The following is a 20,404-nucleotide window of genomic DNA, read 5'->3' as shown; positions in this document are numbered from 1 at the left end:
CTGTTTTTGTTTGCTTGTTTGTTTTTGTTTCTTTTGCCTATGCAGTGTCTTCATTGCTGTGGGTGGGCTTTAGCTAGTTGCAGCGAGTGGGGACTACTCTCTAGCTGCAGTGCATGCGCTTCTCATTGTGGACATGGGCTCTAGCGTGCACGGGCTTCAGTAGTTGCAGCACGCAGTCTCAGTAGTTGTGGCGTTTGGACTCTCGAGTGTGGGCTTCAGTAGTTGTGGCCCATGGGCTCAGTAGTTGGGGCCTACAGGCTTAGTTGCCTTGCCACATGTGGAATCATGTGGACCAGGGATTGAACGTGTGTTCTGCATTGACAGGCAGATTCTTAACCCCTAGACCACCAAGGAAGTCCTCTTCCATATTGTTTTTCACAGTGGCTATGCCAGTCTACATTCTCACCAAGAGTACACGAGGATTCCTTTTCTTCACATTTTTACCAACACTTATCTTTTATCTTTTTGATGATAGCATCCTAATGGGTGTGAAGTGATACCTCATCCAGTTTTGATTGGCATTTCCCTGATGATTAGTGATATTGAACATCTTTTCATGTACCTATTGGCCATCAGTACATCTTCTTTGGAAAAATGTCTGAGTCCCCTGCCCATTTTTAATTGGGTTGTTTTTGCTATTGAATTATGAGCTCTTTCTATATTTTAGATAATTACTTTTTATCAGGTAAGGTTTGCAAACTTTCTCCCATTTTGAAGGTTACCTTTTCATTTTGTTGACGGTTTCTTTTGCTGTGCAGAAGCTTTGCAGTTTAGTGTAGTCTTATTTATTACTGCTTTTGTTGCTTGTGCTTTTGGTGTTCCACTAATCATCACTGATTGCCAAGGGGCTTTCCCCCTATGTTTTCTTCTAGGAGTTTTGTTTCCAGTTTTATTTTTCAAGTTTAAGTTTTTGAATCATTTTTGAGTTTATTTTTGTGTGTGATGTAAGACACGGGTTCAATTTCATTCTTTTGCACAGGGATGTCGTCCAGTTTTCCCAGTGTCAACTTATTGAAGAAACTCTCTTTTCTCTATTGTATATTCTTGGCACCTTTGTCAACAATTAATTGACCATATATGTGTAGGTTATGTCTAGGCTTATGATTCTGTTCCTTAGGTCTCTGTGTCTGTTTTTATGCTGATACCATATTGTTTGGATTATTATAGTTTTGTAATATAGTTTGAAATCAGGAAATGTGATGATTCCAGCTTAGTTATTCCTTAAGATTGCTTTGGCTATTTGGGGTCTTTTGTGGTTCCATTGTGAATTTTAGGATTTTTTTTTACCCCCTGTGTGAAAAATGCTACTGGAATTTTGATAGAAATTACATGGAATCTATAAATGGTTTTGTGTAGTATGAACATTGTAATGATATTAACTCTTCTAGTTCGAGAACAAAAGACGTCTTTTCATTTATTTGTGTAATCTTCAGTTTCTTTAATCTGTGTCATGATAGTTTTCAGTGTCCAAGACTTTTCACCTGGTTAAAGTTTTTCTAAAGTATTTTATTCTTTTTGATGCTGTTGTAGATTGGATTGTTTCCTTAATTTCTTTTTTGAATAGTCTATTGTTAGTGTACAGAAATGCAGTTTTTTTTTTTTTATGTTGATTTTGTATTCTGCAACTTTGCTGACTTTGTTTATTAGTTCTAAAAGTTTTTTGGTAGAGACTTCAGGGTTTCTATATGTAGTATCTTGTATTCTGAAAACAGACAATATTATATCTTCCTTTCTGATTCAGATGCATTTTATTTCTGTTTCTCGCCTAATTACTCTGGCTGGGACTTCCAATATTAGGTTGAATAGATTTGCTAAGTGTGGGCATCCTTGTCTTGTTCCTGATCTTAGAGGAAAGCTTTTAGCTTTTTACCATTGACTGCATTAGCTGTGAGCTTGTCATATATGGCTTTTATGGAACCATCCTGCATCTCAGGGATAAATACAACTTGATTATGGTGTATGATCTTTTTAGTGTGCTATTGAATCAGTCTTTTGCATCTGTTGAAGATTTTTGCATCTATATTCATCAGAGAAATTGGCCTGTAGTTTTCTTGTAGTGTCCTTGTATAGCTTGGGTATATATAAAACTTTGGTGCCAAAGTTTTTTCCTTCTCAATCTCCAAGGCTGAGAATATATTAGTCAAATTCTGTATTCATAAATTACTTAGTATTTTCCTTCCTTCTTTCTTTCAGTGTAGATGTAGTATTTGTTTGTAATGTAGTTAGTTCATTTGTTCCCCCCCACCCATTCTGATTGCTTTATTTATGATGTTAATAAGTTTCAGAAATCATAACTAGCATCCATTGGTAGATGAATGAATAAAGAAGATGTGTGGGTGTATGGCTGTCTAGGGAGGCCTTACAAATAGCTGTGAAAAGAAGAGAAGAGAAAAGCAAAGGAGAAAAGGAAAGATATAAGCATCTTTGGAATGCTTTGGAACATCTGAATGCAGAGTTCCAAAGAATAGCAAGAAGAGATAAGAAAGCCTTCCTCAGCAATCAATGCAAAGAAATAGAGGAACAACAGAATGGGAAAGACTAGAGATCTCTTCAAGAAAATTAGAGATACCAAGGGAACATTTCATGCAAAGATGGGCTCAATAAAGGACAAAAATGGTATGGACATAACAGAAGCAGATTAACAAGAGGAGGCAAGAATACACAGAAGAACTGTACAAAAAAGATCTTCACGACCCAGATAATCACTATGAGCCTAGAGCCAGACATCCTGGAATGTGAAGTCAAGTGGGCCTTAGAAAGCATCACTACGAACAAAGCTAGTGGAGGTGATGGAATTCCAGTTGAGCTATTTCAAATCCTGAAAGATGATGCTGTGAAAGTGCTGCACTCAATATGCCAGCAAATTTGGAAAACCGAGCAGTGGCCACCGGACTGGAAAAGGTCAGTTTTCATTCCAATCCCAAAGAAAGGCAATGCCAAAGAATGCTCAAACTACCGCACAATTGCACTCATCTCACATGCTAGTAAAGTAATGCTCAAAATTCTCCAAGCCAGGCTTCAGCAATAGGTGAACCGTGAATTTCCTGATGTTGAAGCTGGGTTTAGAAAATGCAGAGGAACCAGAGATCAAATTGCCAACATCCGCTGGATCATGGAAAATACAAAAGAGTTCCAGAAAAACATCTATTTCTGCTTTATTGACTATGCCAAAGCCTTTGACTGTGTGGATCACAATAAACTGTGGAAAATTCTGAAAGAGATGGGAATACCAGACCACCTGACCTGCTTCTTGAGAAACCTATATGCAGGTCAGGAAGCAACAGTTAGAACTGGACATGGAACAACAGACTGGTTCCAAATAGGGAAAGGAGTATGTCAGGGCTGTATATTATCACCCTGCTTATTTAACTTATATGCAGAGTACATCATGAGAAATGCTGGACTGGAAGAAACACAAGCTGGAATCAAGATTGCGGGGAGAAATATCAATAACCTCAGATATGCAGATGACACCACCCTTATGGCAGAAAGTGAAGAGGAACTAAAAAGCCTCTTGATGAAAGTGAAAGAGGAGAGTGAAAAAGTTGGCTTAAAGCTCAACATTCAGAAAACGAAGATCATGGCATCCGATCCCATCGCTTCATGGGAAATAGATGGGGAAATAGTATCAGACTTTATTTTTTGGGGCTCCAAAATCACTGCAGATGGTGACTGCAGCCATGAAATGAAAAGACACTTACTCCTTGGAAGGAAAGTTATGACCAACCTAGATAGCATATTCAAAAGCAGAGACATTACTTTGCCAACAAAGGTTCATCTAGTCAAGGCTATGGTTTTTCCTGTGGTCACGTATGGATGTGAGAGTTGGACTGTGAAGAAGGCTGAGCACCGAAGAATTGATGCTTTTGAACTGTGGTGTTGGAGAAGACTCTTGAGAGTCCCTTGGACTGCAAGGAGATCCAACCAGTCCATTCTGAAGGAGATCAGCCCTGGGATTTCTTTGGAGGGAATGATGCTAAAGCTGAAACTCCAGTACTTTGGCCACCTCATGCAAAGAGTTGACTCATTGGAAAAGACTCTGATGCTGGGAGGGATTGGGGGCAGGAGGAGAAGGGGACGATAGAGGATGAGATGGCTGGATGGCATCACTGACTTGATGGACGTGAGTCTGAGTGAACTCCGGGAGTTGGTGATGGACAGGGAGGCCTGGCGTGCTTGGATTCGTGGGGTCGCAAAGAGTCGGACACGACTGAGCGACTGAACTGAACTGAACTGAACTGTAGATGTATGTGTGTATACATGTGTATATATACATCTTCTTTATTCATTCACCTACCAGTGGATGCTGGTTATGATTTTTTAAATAATTAAATTTATTCATACATACATATGTACATGTATACACACACACATACACATATGCATTCATTTTCGTCCATATATGTGTACACACAATGTCTACACACACACACACACACACACACAATGGAATGTTAATCATAAAAAAGAGTGAATTCTTGCCATTTGTGACGAAATAATGTGGATCTAGAGGGTATTATTCTACGTGAAGTAAGTCAGACAAAGACAATTAAGTCAGCCCTTTTCTACTTGTTTTTTTAGTTTTTCACTTAATACTGTCTCCTAGAAATCACTCCAAGTCAGTTCATAGGTTTCTTCCTCATTCTTTTTATAGCTGTGTAATACTCCATTGTGCCTATGTCCTGTAGTTTATTCAGCCAGTATTCTGTGCACAGCAGGATTTTTAAGGCGATACTTACATACTCTTAAAAATAATTGATACAGAACAAAATGCAAATATAGTTTGAATCTTTAATTCATTTTATGTTTAATTAATTACATTATCAAATCAACTATGCTACTGCTTCTGTCGCTTTAGTCGTGTCCGACTCTGTGCGACCCCATAGACGGCAGCCCACCAGGCTCCTCTGTCCCTGGGATTCTCCAGGCAAGAACGCTGGAGTGGGTTGCCATTTCCTTCTCCAATGCATGAAAGTGAAAAGTCAAAGTGAAGTCGCTCAGTCGTGCCCGACTCTTCGCAACCCCATGGACTGCAGCCTACCAGGCTCCTCTGTCCATGGGATTTTCCAGGCAAGAGTACTGGAGTGGGGTGCCATTGCCCCTCTCCGAAAATATAAAAATTAAAATTCTATAGTCAAGAAAATCAGATTTTTTTTTTTATTATAAAGACCCAAGGATAATAGTCAACCCATGAAGAGTGAATTGCAGTTGGTTATATTCTTTTTTTGTTGTCTTTGTTTTTTCCGTTTACCAGTTTATTGCCATCCACTTGTTGTAACTCGGAAAGAAGAAAGGGCAGACTGAATGAGAGAGATTTTCTAGATGAAGATTAATTTATTTGACTTAAAAATTTACCAAAATTGGGCTTCCCTGGTGACTCAGATGGTAAAGCATCTGTCTGTAATGCAGGAGTCCTGGGTTTGATCCCTGGGTCGGGAAGATCCCCTGGAGAAGGAAATGGCAACTCACTCTAGTACTCTTGCCTGGAAAATTCCGTGGATGGAGGAGCCTGGTAGGCTACAGTCCATGGGGTCGCAAAGAGTCAGACACGACTGAGCAACTTCACTGGTTACCAAAATTAGGAATAGATAGCTCTGCATCTTCTTGTACTGTCACTAAGGAAAAGTTAACTGACAGGCTGTGATAATGTAATACAGTAGCAGGAAAAAAGCAAGGGTAATCCAGGACTGGATAAGTCTTTGAATGATCATGGTTTATTTGTATTATGAGTCGGTGTCTTTCTGTTGGGTAGGTATCTATTTCTGAGATAACTTTGCATTTATCAAGTCTGAAGATATTCATTACTTGTTTTAAACATTAATTAATTAAGCAATAATTTTGTGAGGTACTTCAGGATTAATGTAGACTTGATTCAGGAAAATTTAGTCATGATTGACAAAAATAGGTGCAACACAATATCTAAAAGTAGATAGATAATTGTAGTACATGAAAAGAAGGCAGAGGTTATGAACACATTAAAGTGTGTGTGTGTGTGTGTGTGTATATATATCCTGACTAATGGAAATTGAAAAAAATTTGTGTTGTGAGAAGAAAATCTAAATTGTAAACACTCTGCATTTAATATAATATTTTGGTAAACAGTGACAGTATTTTATCAAAATTTAAAATTCAGGAGAAAATCAGTTTCTAAAATATTAAAGTATTTTAGAAGTTCATTAATGAAAAGTTTTCTTAAATTGCTTTTTGGAATTTATTCTTGAGGATAATCTTGTGACAAGCCTTGTGATCCTGTCGTGGGTATTTACACAGAGGTGAGCAGACCATCATGAGGTTTTTTGTTTGTTTTCTGAGCCAGTTTTTTCTACTATGTGACACTAGTAGAACCACACTTGATTTCTCATAACTCTTTTTAGGAAGATCCCAGGCAAGCATGCTTAACTAAGGAAGTTCCTGTGCTACCACTGAAAGAGCACTACAACAGAAGTCAAAATCAAGCCCACTCTGCCACTCTAGAAGCTGTCAGCCAATTTAGGCCCAATTTTTTTGATAAATGTGAGCAGATTTATTTGTATGTTCTCTCAAATCCGTTTTCTAAAATTTTTTGTAGCTTATACAGAACCATTTTGGCCTTTATAGGATTTATGGTCATAAAGTATATATATTAAGTATAATATTTTTTGCATTAAGTAAATTGTATGTATATGTGCAAAAGAGATGAGAAAGTAAAGAATTACTGAGATTTTCAGAACTTACCAGGATGGAAAACAGTTTGTGATGGATATTTTATTTTCAGAGTTATGCTGCATAAAAATTCTAGGATGACAGTCATGTGCTCTTAAATGGAAGAAACTTCTGTGATCTAAGATCAGAGAACAAGATAAACTTGAACCCTACCTTTTTGTCATGGACTTGAACTTGTAGTGATGGAAATGGATAACAAGCAAGATATTTACAAATTGTGGTATATGCTATGAAGAAAGGGAGGAAGAATATGCTAGAGGAAAGGGAGGAAGAATATGCTAGAGGAAAGGGAGCAAGAATATGAGTATATTCAGGACAGGGAGGCCTGGCGTGCTGCAATTCATGGGGTCGCAAAGAGTCGGACACGAATGAGTGATTGAACTGAGACCTGAATGTTGAAGTTAGACAAAGACCAGGCAGGTAGAAGCAAGGTAAACCACCCTGAGGTGGAAAAAGATTGATATGCCCAAGGAACAGAAAAAAGAGTAATATAGGGGCAGGAGCCATTTGAAGGGATGAAAGAGTAGCTTGAGATGGATTTGGGAAATTAGGACAATCATTTAGCACATTGACATAGGTAAGTTGAGATTTTGTTCCAAGTCCAATGAGGAAAATATTGAAGGGACTTAATCAGGGAAAATTACTTGGTGTAGTAAACATTTTTAAAAGATCACTTTTGTCTTTGTGTGGAAAGGAGTTATAGAGGGAAGCAAGAATGGAAGTGATCAGTGTATAAGCAATCATGCAGGAGAGAGATTATGGTTGTTTAGATAAGTGCAGTAGCATTCAATCAAAATGGAAGAAATGAAAGGAATTGGTATATATTTTGCAGATAGGACTGACTGATGGGTCTGTATATGGGAGGTAAGGGAAATATTCTCAAATAATAAAGATTTAAAAAAAAGAATATTTTAAATTAGTCTGTTAAAACATAATATTTAATACCAGTGTTTCATATGATAAAATATTTTGTTGACAATTTTATCATTTTTATTTTATTTTGTTCTTTTTTGTTTTGTTTTTAGGCTTATGCATCTGGATGTGACATTGTTATACTGGGAAGTGATTTTGAAAGACTGCAAATAATCCCAGGAGCTAAACATGGAAATATTCAAGTAGGATGTGTAGATTGTTCAATGCAACAAGGCAAGGTTTGTAATCTTGAGATTTACAAATATGAGATTTGTTTTGAGTATGGTTTTTGTCAGTATAGTCTCCGAAGTATCATTTCTTGTTGAATTAGAGACTTACTGTGTTTCCAAGACAATGTAGCTACAGATTTCTTTGTCTCTCTAGATGTACCCTAGAGAACAAAATTCGTGACTTAAATGTATCTTAGAGACTGTCAGAAATTATATTCTTGTATAATCTTGAAATATAGCATAATTTTCTCCATGAGTTGACAGATACAATATTTATTGCCTGTAGAGTAGATGTAAAGCTTACTTATTTCAAAATTTATTGGATTGAAGGAAAGGAATAACAATAAACTTCAGTCTATTTAGAAATAAACTCCTGAAAAGAAATTATTGTTAGAGTCCTACTTTGTCTTTAAACAGGTAGTTATCTCCTTGTAACTTTGGGATAAACTTTGTAAAAAAAAATCAACATAAACGGTATAATTTTTTAAGTTTAAATTTTAGAACGAAGTGCTTCTTGATACCATAGGCATCAATATTTTATCATTACTGTTTTTATCTTTGTAGTACTACCAGATTAGTTATCCTAAGAAAGTTTGTCTGCATTTGACTTGTTATTCATTTGCTTTAAACTGTTCTTAGATTCCCATTACTCTAGAAAAGTTTAAGTTGTTCACCTTGGTTTGAGACTTTCTTTAACCCACTCACACCTACCTTTTTGGCCTCGTGTTCATTATTCTCCTTCGGCTGGGCTGATGGTCAGTCACCTCCCAACATACTTTACTTCTTTTAGTATTTACACTTGTATTCATACTGTACCCTATTTCTAAAATTGAACACTCACTGCAGTTTGAAATCCTAGCCACACATAAAGGCACAAACTAAACATTCCTGGATGAACTCAGTGTAGATGATTTCTGTATTCTCAGAACTCCTCAGAAAAATATCTTAAAATATAAAAATATCCGCTTAAAAATATCCACTCCCATATGTATGTTATATCCTCATTTCTTACTCTACTTCACTAGGTTATATGTTCTTATTTTTATTCCTGATCATTCATTCTGTCTATATATCTGATTTCTGATGTTTTAATATTCTTCATTTGTGACTCAGGCTGCAGTTGTAGCTGCTTCATAAAACAGAGCCAGCAAGGTTTATTTTTCATTAAGGGGTAAATTTTAAAGATACTCAAATAGAATATTGAAAAAGTATACTTCTTAAAGAGTTCACAAAGGAATAGATTTAAGTTTTATCTCAAATAAGTTAAATATACACTGACAGAATTGTGAACTTTCGAGGACAGATAACCTAAAAACTGATTTTTAAGTCATCAAATTCCATAAGGAATACATCAATACATTTTCTTATGTGAGGAAGGGAATTAACATTTAGTGTCTTTACCAGATGCTTTACAGATGTTATTTCAACCCTCAATTCTAGTAGGAAGATAATGTAATACATATTGTAAATATAGATAGGGAAACTGAGGTTCAAAGAGATTACCTTGCTGGTATACAGTAAGGGACAGTGCTGGGATTCTGACCCAGATATGGTAAGCCCAAAACTGACCTTCTCAAGTATTGGTGAAAGAAATTTTGTGTTGAGTATTTTGTAAGTTATACTATTCATTTCCTTTGCTCTTTTGATTCATAAGTAACAACATATTTATAAGTTTTCTTTGTTTTTTCTTTTTAAAAGATTGCAGCATCCTATGGAAATGTTATTTCTGTTTTTGAACCAGTTAACCTACCGAAGCAAAAGAAAAATTTGGTCAGTAATTTATCTTTTTCTATTAGAAATGGAAATGTGTATTAAAAGATAACATTTTTAAGAGTACAAAATTAGAGTGATCGTCACATAAATCAGTATAAATTGTACACTGTAAATAAAGACAGCATGCTAAATGCCACTTCCTTCTTTAAAATGTGTAAATGTTTCATTGAAGTAGAATTAAACTAAATTGTGCTTATTGAATTATCTTGAAATGCCTTTTTTTCCCCATCTGTCATTTTTTTCTTTTATTAAGTATTTGAAGAGTCAACAACTTGAAATTTGTCAATTACTTTATTAATAGTGGCAAATATCATTGTCCAGTCATATGTGGCACTTATTTTTGTTTCTGTGATCTTCTTTCGTATAGCTCTTTTCTTTGTATATTTTGTTCTTAAAGTGACATGTTTTGATTGCAAAATCTTAACATACCCCTTGGACTTAATTTCTTGCCCTTATTAAATCATGTAATAATTGTTGGTGGGTCATTGAATGTTTTTTCTTTATAAGGAATCTATATTCAGAAATAGTTCTGAAAGTTGCTTAAAACAATAGTTTATAAATATTGAGGTTATCTAGTAGATTTTTTGTGTTTTGATATTCTTAAATATAGCAGATCAGGGTATTTTACTCATCTCTACTGAAGGTTAAACTACTGATTTTAAGTGAAACAGGATCAGCATAGTGTGGTCTAAAGACCATTATAGTAGGAGTCATAGAAATGGTTTATTTATCTGCTGCTCTTTAGCTGTTTGATATTAAGCAAGTCAGCCTTAAGCGGCTCTTTGCTCAATTCCAAAATTGTTTAACGTCTATTTATTCTTGATTTCAAAGACTGGAAATGTGTTAAATGTGAAAAATTAAACAATGTGTTAATAATAGATTTATCTTATGTATCTTTTAATAGTTTTCATTTCATTTTCACTTAGCTTATTAATATCTTACAAATTCCCTCTGACTTAGTTGGACAGCTGTTATTTCTTTTTTATAAATAAGGCAGCAGAGGTTCAAAAATATGTGACATGAGCAATGAAACAGCAGTTGAGCTAGAGATCTAAGAGTGAAACTAGTTGTCTTGATCCCTAGGTGTGAGCATTCTTTTTCCTTACCTTGTGTTAATGAAAAATATTTTCTCTAGGTTAATTGATGTCCATTTAAAACTTTCATGGAAGGAGAATCCACACTTCTCTCATTTCTGTTTGTGTTTATATTATTATCTATGAATCCTGTGTTAGAGGCTCTCATACCCTTAGGAATTAGTAGTTGATAGTACTAAAAACATATTTTATAGGTGGTTGTTCCTTCTAAAACACTGTATTCCAAATAAAGTCAATAAATATTTGTTGAATGAAATAACTGACTTTAAAAAATCAGTTTGTTATGTTAAAATGCCTTTATTAATAAAAGTAGAATTGAGAATTTCAGTTATAACTTGTACTAGTTATAATTGTTTAATATAATAGTCTGAAAAATTCAATAAGAAGAGGCTGGTTTATTGGTAGCAGCACTGAGTTTGCAGGGAAAAAAGCCTGATGAATAAAGGGAAAACTGGATCAAATGGAAAAATTATTAACTTGAAAGATGCTCAGAATCTTTAATTCCAAGATATAGTATCAGAGAATCTTTAGAGCCTCATAAAAATATTATTTTATTTGTACATTCTGGAATATTCTGTTAAGATGGTAGTTTTTCACAAGAGGTGCACTTCAGAATCACTAGTTGATAGTGTGTCCAGGCCCTGCTCTGGGGAATTGTAAATCCGTACCTGTGGGACTGTGCCTACGTACTTGTTCATCTAGTTGTAGAGGAAGTCTTCGGATGATTGAGAGCCATTTCTGCAAAATGTGCTTAGTTGCTCAGTTGTGTCTGACTCTCTGTGACCCCATGGACTGTAGCCCGCAAGGCTTCTCTGTCCATGGTGATTCTCCAGGCAAGATACTGGAGTGGGTTGCCATGCCCTCTTCCAGGGGATCTTCCCAACCCAGGGATTGAATCCAGGTCTCCAGCTTCACAGGTGAATTCTTTACTGTCTGAGCCACCAGGGAAGCCCATATAGTGTTTCATAAAAGTGTATTCAGCAGGTCACCTGTATCAAAATCACTTGGAGATGTTGGTTTAAAGTACAGATTTCTGTGCCCAGTCCAGGACCTTTTGAATCTGAACATTTGGGCATGGGTCTTGAGAGTCTGAGTTTTTAGTAAACATTTCACATTATTTTCATACCAAAGTATGGGAACCACTACACTCAGAGAGTATTTATGGGTCTCAATCTATTAGAGGTTAGAGAAGTCAACTTAGTAGGCCACAACCTGACTTTATAAGAAAATGAAAAAGAATAGAAATGTTAGAGTTCATCACATGTATTAAGAGTAAACTTAGATTGCATTTATGTGTATGCATATATGTGTTCTGGGTTACAGTGCAATGTGTATTTCTTACTGATTTGCATGTTAAAAAAGTTTGAAAAATACTGCTGTAAGGGATGAAAAGCCTTTATATTTATATAAGAGGGGTGTTAACATCTCTTATTCTGAATCTTCACACTTACCATGTGCCCTCAGGTGAAGGTGAAACACTAAAAGAGGAGGGATCTTCAAATAGCAGAGACACAGGCATATTTAAAATTAAACCTTTGTAGCTATAATAATAATAATAAAGTAATAATAGTAACTTTAAAAGTTTGAGGTTAATACGTATATTGTCCTAGTGGCAGATACTTATTGATTGTCTAAATATAGTAAAGACAGACTTTTGGACCTTCCAGGAATGGATATGCTCTCATTGATCTCCATCACATGCTCTTTATTTTTCTTGACTAGACTGAACATTTTATTCTCTTCAAATATGACTCAGTGCTCAATTATACCTCAAAAAATGAGTACATGTATTATTAAAAATAATTAGTGTCAGTGTATTCATTTGACAGAGAAGATGCCAATAATAGACTAAATGACCTTTTTTTTTTTCAAATTTTAGGAATTATATAGTCAGTGGCAGAAAAGTGGCCAATTTTTTCTGGACTCCATAGCACACAATATAACTTGGGATCCTGCAGGTAAGAAAAGAAGGATTAACTGAAATAATACTTGTCTAGGCTATTGCTTGTTTTTACTTTCATGTATTTCAGTTCTGCTTTGTGTGAAATGATAGAGAACCCAAAAGTAAGTAAAACAAGTTGTGCAATTTTAGAGCTTATACTGAAATGAGAAAACATGCACCATAATAGTGTCCAGCTGTTGTAGGAGTATGTTGTTTTGGGAAGCAGACGCTAATTGTCTCTGGAGAATCAAAATTTCATTGAAGGGGAGCCTTTTAACATGAGAGTAGATGGACTTTGATAGTGAGGGTGGGGATAGGTTGAAAGTGAAAGTGTTAGTCACTTTTGTGTCCAGATTCTTTGTGACCCCGCGGTCTGTAGCCGGCCAAGCTCCTCTGTCCATGGAATTCCCCAGTCAAGAATACCAAAGTGGGTAGCCATTCCCTTCTTCAGGGGATCTTTCCGACCCAGTCAAAACTCTGGTCTCCTGCATTGCAGGCAGATTCTTTACCATCTGAGCCACCAGGGAGCGGGGATGGGTTGAGGATGGAAAAAAAACAAGTGAATTCTAAGGAGAGATAATGTGTATATGTATGTATTATCTATTTCTGCATTAAAAAATAGTCCTAAAGCAATTTTTACCAGTTTACCAGAGTGAGCAAAGGAACAGAGAAAGAAAGCGTAGGATATGTTCTGATACTGGTTAGGACTTCACTGAGACTGGAGTGAGTTTGGTGAAGAGATAAGAATACAGCAGATGGAAAGCCTTTACAGTCATGTAAATAATTAAATAACTTAATTCTTTTAAATTGTATAAAATGTATAGGTTTTTGAAAGTGGCTAGTGGCAAACTAAGATTTATGATTTTGCCAGATTTTTCTGGTAGCAGTGTCTTAGAATGATCAGAGACAAGAGGACAGGAAGGTAAACATTGTATTTTAATTACCTTTGAAAAGTGCATTCACAGTAGTCTGAGTGAGAAATAACTTGTTTCAGTGCCTTTATCATTGTAGGTGCTCAGTTCATATCAAGTGACTGATGAGAGGAATACACAGATATGAGATGCAGTTATGTATAGTAGATAAAATGGCTGAGAAAAAAATGTTAATTTAGAATACCAAGTTCAGAACCTTGCGAAATTGTTTTAGAAGATAAAGAGATTACTTCAAATTTTAAAAATTCACAATGTTTTAAAATATTTTCTCTCATGAGCTTGATGCTTGTTGCTAGCTGGCATCTTGCATGTGTATTTAATGCGTACAATGAGAAGAGTAAAAATTTAACCTGGATTCAAATTTGGCATTTAGTAAGGCAATTTGTATTTAACTCTACTATGTATAAGGTTGCTCATGTCCAGTTTATGCCTGTTGTTCTCATATAATTATTAATAGTGTTACCTTTTATTTTCACAAGTGTTCCTGTTTGGATGATAAATTATATGGTTATTCTGTGATGGCACTACAATTTATTGTAATTATTTATTTATTTATTTTGTTAGACAAGGTCTTAGATTCTATTTTATTCTGTAATTTATCTGGGGCCCGTCATATATTAAACTGTCAATAAATGTTTATATATATGACTAGAAGTTTTGTGATCATGAGCAGATTACTTAACCTATCAAGAATAGTTAACTATGAATGTACTTGATGCTTTCTGTAAAAAGGTATTTTAGTACTTACCTATAAAAAATATTGTTAGCAAGTGAACTGGATACTTGAAGTCTCTTATGAATAACTATAATAAAAACAATTTTTATTTGAATTGAGTGTTCTTTAGTAATGACTTGGTAGTTGCTTGGAATTTCTGTACCTGTGGTCTGTAAGTACTAATGCTTCAGATTCAGAAGGTAGTATTGATATTATTATTGATATTGATAGTATTTTAGTTCCTTTGAAATTATCATTACAGAGTTCTATTAGAAGGTAACTACTTATTTTCTTAACATATCTGCTACTGACTTGCCAATAGTTCATGACAGTTATCTTTTAAATCATGATTTAGTTAAAATTCACAGAAAATTTTATCATTTTTCTTTTTATAATCAAAAGTTTAAAATTTAGAGGTTTTGGTTCAGAAATGGGTTATTATTGTAATATATATTTGGGAGCTATTATTGTTTTTTCAGATGAACTTTGTAACTATTTATAAACAGATTTAGAATATATTAAGTGAAAATTAGTATTTTTGTTTTTCTTTTTAAATTTATATTTATTTTAATTGGAGGCTAATTACTTTACAATATTGTATTGGTTTTGCCATACATCAACATGAATCCGCTAGGATGAATATACCTTATTAGTATAAGCCAGGCATTGGATATAAAGAATATTTTTCAAGTGATGCTAGTAAACTGACTGTATTACCTTTGTATTGCTACCAGACCCACCATTGCATCTTGCTAAAATCCTAAGATTTACTATTTTAGACTTAACGCTTTCTTTTTCCCTCCTGTGATAGCCATACCTCTGCCCTTTCTGTTCAAATCAATGTATTATACTATACCCTACCTACTTTTGTTTCATTCTGTAACTAAGGTGAATTATTTTGCATTCTATATTAATTTCTTAATTTGGGGGGATACCTTAATTTCACTCTTAGTTTATGTTAAAGAAAACTTACAAAGTTGAATTCACAGATACTGAGAAGTCAGAGGTAGTGGTTGGAGAAGTGTGGGGTTGGGGAGAGTAGATAAAATAGGTGAAGGTTATGAGTTATGAAATAAATCCTGGTATGTAATGCATGACATGGCAACTATGCTTAATTCTGTACTGTGTATTTGAACCATTGCAGAGAAAGAGTAAATCTTAAAAGTTCTCATCACAAGAAAAAAATATTGTAACCATATGTGTTGATGAATGTTAACTAGACTTACTGTGGTAGTCATTTCACACTATATACAAATATTGAATCATTGTGTTACAAACTGAAAGTAATATAATGGTACATGTCAATTATATCTCAGCAAAAAAAGAACAGGTATGTTTGTTGGTAAGCTCAACAGTGGAATAATAACCATATTTAAATGGAATATCTTATTAGTTCTGTCTGGGCTGTTTTTATCCATCTATGAGATGGTCCACCTAATTGCTACTATTTATTGAGCTTCTGCTAAGTGCCTAGCCTGTGCCAGATGCATTATATATATAATAGCTAATTCTTACAACAACTCTACACAAATTTCTAATTTTATAGGTGAGAAAACTGAGGCCCAGAGGTTGCCCAACTTGACCAAATTCACATAGCTAATTAAGTAACTTACTTGGCATTTAGACACAGGGATTTCCTATCTAAAGTCAGTGAAAGTATGATGAAAATTATGGGTTATCTCTAGAAAAATGCACATAGTATACCTATAACTTTTGCATGTATGTTATTGGAGGAGGTTTATATGCCTCTTCACGTCTATCTATTGACACCCCCTCCCAGCTGAGACCCCTTGTTGTAGAATACAGATCCACTCTGCGAACTATCACTCCATATAAAATCTTCTAACTCCCAGCTGCTTGTAACAAACTAAACTCCTTACAAACCTCAAAAATGCTTCACAATATGATGGCTTTCCACACCCACCCCCCCAACCTTACTTCTTTTCTTAGGTCTACTATGTTTTTTATCCCTTAACCATAAGGAGATTATGAAGCATTCCCTGGAATATAGGAACTCACATATTTCCATGCTTCTGCTCATAATATTTCTCTACTGGAATGTGAACCCAGCATGAAAAAGGACAGTGTCTCATTTGTCATTGTATTGCCAGTGCCTAGCACAGTGCCTGTTAGAAAGATAATGCTCATTAAATGTTTGTTGAAGGAGAGATTACAAGATCTGTTCCGCTTTCTGTCTAAGCTTCTTCAACAAAGTTAAAATATAGCTTTACTCCCTCATAACCCAAATCTCTTTTTATTTGACTTTTTTAAAAAGTTGTATTCTTTATAGTATTATATGAAACTCCTGAGCATGTAACTTAAGTCACTAATTAAATACCTAAATAATTATTGGTGGATGATACATATTTTTTCAGGTAATCGTCTTTTAACTGGTTCCAGCTGTTTGCAACTCTGGTCCAATAATAACTTGGAGAAGCCAGCTGAAGATGAAAATCCAGATAAAACAGATCTTAACTTTGGGGATTGGAGATGCATTTGGCAGTGCAAGTAAGCAGTTAGGGGGTTAAACCAATAAATCTATTTCATGTGGTCTTATGATATAAATGCATTTTTGTTTGTATAAAAGCATACTAACATAAAAAGTATTGATTTTTTTATAATTGTGACATACCTTTTCTTATATATAGAACAGTCACCATTTCCCATGCTCTGCAGATCCTTTTTTTTTTTTTTAAGTTGTTGAATAAAACACATAGGAAGAAACAGAAATGTGTAAGGCCCATAAGAGCATTCTAAATTATACAAAAGGAAGACAAAGATACCTTTCATAGTTTTGACTGAATTTTCCCATTGTGAAGAAGTATATTTTTCCCAAATTAATCTATATGTTGAATAATCACCCTTATCAAAATCTTATTGGAATTTCTACTTGTGAGTGGAGTTCAAAATATTAAAAGGACACATACGGTAAGAAAAGGAAAATTCTGAAAAAGAATGAAGACATACAGTATAGTAAAACTAATTCTAAAGCTACAACAGATCAAGCCATTTGTTGTTGATACAGGAATGGATAGATTAGGGTCCAGGGTTAGACCCAAGTACACAGAGATTCAGTATGTAAGGTGGCATTTTACATCAATAAGGCAGCTTGCTAGCTCTGTGGAGGAGAAAGCAAAGTTAGAATCTCCTTCATACTTGGCACTAAAACAAATTTAAAAGGAAGAAAAAACAATGTGTATACAACAACAAAAATTTAGATGAAAATACCAGTAAATTTTCATATTTTAATACTGCCATATCTGGTATGATAGCAACTAGCCACATCTCACTTGAGCACTTGAAATATGGCTAGACTGAATTGACATGTCCTAAAAGTATAACATACACACTGGATTTCAAAAGTTTTAAGCAAAAGAATGTGAAAGTCTAAGTTTTAGTTGATTACATACTGAAATGATAATGTTTTTGATATATTGGATTCAGTTCAGTCGCTCAGTCATGTCCGACTCTTTGCGACCCCATGAATCTCAGCACGCCAGGCCTCCCTGTCCATCACCAACTCCTGGAGTTCACTGAGACTCACATTCATCGAGTCAGTGATGCCATCCAGCCATCTCATCCTCTGTCGTCCCCTTCTCCTCCTGCCCCCAATGCCTCCCAGCATCAGAGTCTTTTCCAGTGAGTCAGCTCTTCGCATGAGGTGGCCAAAGTACTGGAGTTTAAAATATAATTAATTTCACCTGTTTCTTTTTGCCTTTCTTAAATGTCATTATTGGGAAATTAAAAATTGCATATTGGGCTATTTGTCATTTGTGTGCTATCACTATTGGATGACAAGTGCTATTTTAAGAGTTGTGGAAATTTTTCTAAGTATGACACAACATCTAAAAACTGAAAAGAAAGAAAAGGAAAAAATTAATAGTTTTGGGTATCAATAAAAATCTTTTGTGAAGCAAAAAGATTGTAAGGAAAAAAAACCAAAAACTCAATGGGAAATATATGCAATTTTGGGTTAATGCTATTTTTAAAAGGAGGTTTTAAAAATTAATTTGACGGCAGTAGATATTTCAGAAGTAAACAAAAATGGACAATGAGAAAAATGTTTCAAGAAAAATTTTTGAAGTATTATATGCGAATAATGAGCAGCATATGGAGTTGACTTACCTCACTCAAAAATCACGAAATGCAAAATATCCATAAAGAAAAGAATGAATAAAATCTATTACTAGTGAGTGAGAGAAAAGGTACTCTAACTAATATATACTGTTAATAAGAGCATAAAATTAGTATCATACTTTATGGAAGTATGAATCAGTAGGCTTAATTTTTCTTATGTTCTCTAGATAGCAAGTCCAAATTTCTTTCATTCATTCCAACAAATATTTGTTGAGTGCTTATCATATTCCAGGCAGTGGTAACAGTGCTTAGAATATAGGGTGGGTGGAGATAAACAATATACCAGTAAATCAGTATGACAGGATGTAAGGTAGGCCATTCTTCCTGAGTCAGTTTTATGTGAAGCAGTTGTTTAGTTGCTAAGTTGTGTCCATCTCTTCTTGAGACCCCATGAACTGTAGCCCACTAGGCACCTCTGTCTATGGTATTACCAAGGCAAGAATACTGGAATGGGTTGTCATTTCCTTCTCCAGGGGATGTTCCCAACCCAGTATCTTCTCCGATATTGGCAGGGGGATTCTTGACCACTGAGCCATCTATCAGATACCAAAGTCAGAGTAAGGCAGATATCCTATATATAGAATTTACAAAGGAGATTTCAAAGGAGCTAGTTCTGTGTTTTTTTTTTTAACCCCATAATCAGATCATGGGTATTAAAAAGGGTTTAAATATAGAGAGGAAATAGGATTTTGCAAAAAAGAGAATTCCTTAGAAAGAGCTGTGGCTTTGCTTTTGAGTCTTTCATATAAGATTGCGGGGAGAGAAGAGCAAAGAAGTGCTGTAGTGTAGTCACTGCAAATCTGGTAAGGGGCTTCTTGGGTTGAACTGAGAATTTGAAATGTATTTCAAACATTTGGAAGAGGGAGAGAATTTAAGTTAAAAAACAGAGTTATACAGAGTCCTAGTAACTTGAACTACACATACTCATTTATTTGAAGTGGTTTATTACTTAAGTAAACAATTAAGACTTGGACTGGAAACTATGCAAGTTTTATTCTAGGATCAAATGAGGATTGATCCTTAGAAGAAATGGAGTAGCCATCATAGTGAACAAAAGAGTCTGAAATACAGTACTTGGATGCAATCTCAAAAACTACAGAATGATCTCTGTTCATTTCCAAGGCAAACCATTCAATATCACTGTAATCCAAGTCTATGCCCCAACCAGTAATGCTGAAGAAGCTGAAGTTGAACGGTTTTATGAAGACCTACAAGACCTTTCAGAACTAACACCCAAAAAAGATGTCCTTTTCATTATAGGGGACAGGAATGCAAAAGTAGGAAGTCAAGAAACACCTGGAGTAACAGGCAAATTTGGCCTTGGAGTGCAGAATGAAGCAAGGCAAAGTCTAATAGAGTTTTGCCAAGAGAACGCACTGGTCATAGCAAACACCCTCTTCCAACACCACCAGAGAATACTCTACACATGGACATCTCCAGATGGCTAACACTGAAATCAGATTGATTATATTCTTTGCAGCCAAAGATGGAGAAACTTTATACAGTCAATAAAAACAAGACTGGGAGCTGACTGTGGCTCAGATCATGAACTCCTTATTGCCAAATTCAGACTTAAATTGAACAAAGTGGGGAAAACCACTAGACTATACAATATGACCTAAATCAAATCCCTTATGATTATACAGTGAAAGTGAGGAATAGATTTAAGGGACTAGATCTGATAGACAGTATCTGATGAACTATGGATGGAGGTTTGTGACATTGTACAGGAGACAGGGATCAAGACCATCCCCAAGAAAAAGAAACGCAAAAAAGCAAAATGGCGGTCTGAGGAGGCCTTACTGTGAAAGGAAGAAAAATAGCTGTAAAAGGAAGAAAAGCAAAAGGCAAAGGAGAAAAGGAAAGATACAATCATTTGAATGCAGAGTTCCAAAGAATAGCAAGGAGAGATAAGAAAGCCTTCCTCAGCGATCAATGCAAAGAAATAGAGGAAAACAACAGAATGG

The 20,404-nt window shown here is 35.1% G+C and overlaps 1 protein-coding gene across 6 annotated transcripts in view; it reads left to right on the top strand.

Annotated features, from left to right (window-relative positions):
* The window catches only part of DMXL1 (Dmx like 1), a 125,778-nt gene that overhangs the window by 6,954 nt on the left and 98,420 nt on the right, over nucleotides 1–20,404 (top strand). For 5 of the 6 annotated variants that reach the window (XM_055550259.1, XM_055550252.1, XM_055550272.1 and 2 more), the window contains exons 2-5: nucleotides 7,728–7,853; nucleotides 9,543–9,614; nucleotides 12,591–12,669; nucleotides 16,676–16,808. In XM_055550259.1, coding sequence (XP_055406234.1) covers nucleotides 7,728–7,853; nucleotides 9,543–9,614; nucleotides 12,591–12,669; nucleotides 16,676–16,808 — 410 coding nt within the window. Of the gene's footprint in view, nucleotides 1–6,374; nucleotides 6,514–7,727; nucleotides 7,854–9,542; nucleotides 9,615–12,590; nucleotides 12,670–16,675; nucleotides 16,809–20,404 lie in introns of all 6 variants that reach the window. The other variant, XM_055550288.1, reaches the window with a different exon arrangement.

The sequence above is a fragment of the Bubalus kerabau genome, chromosome 1 (genome assembly GCF_029407905.1).
Source record: "Bubalus kerabau isolate K-KA32 ecotype Philippines breed swamp buffalo chromosome 1, PCC_UOA_SB_1v2, whole genome shotgun sequence".
NCBI lineage: Eukaryota > Metazoa > Chordata > Mammalia > Artiodactyla > Bovidae > Bubalus > Bubalus kerabau.
This window is presented reverse-complemented; position numbering and strand designations above follow the sequence as displayed.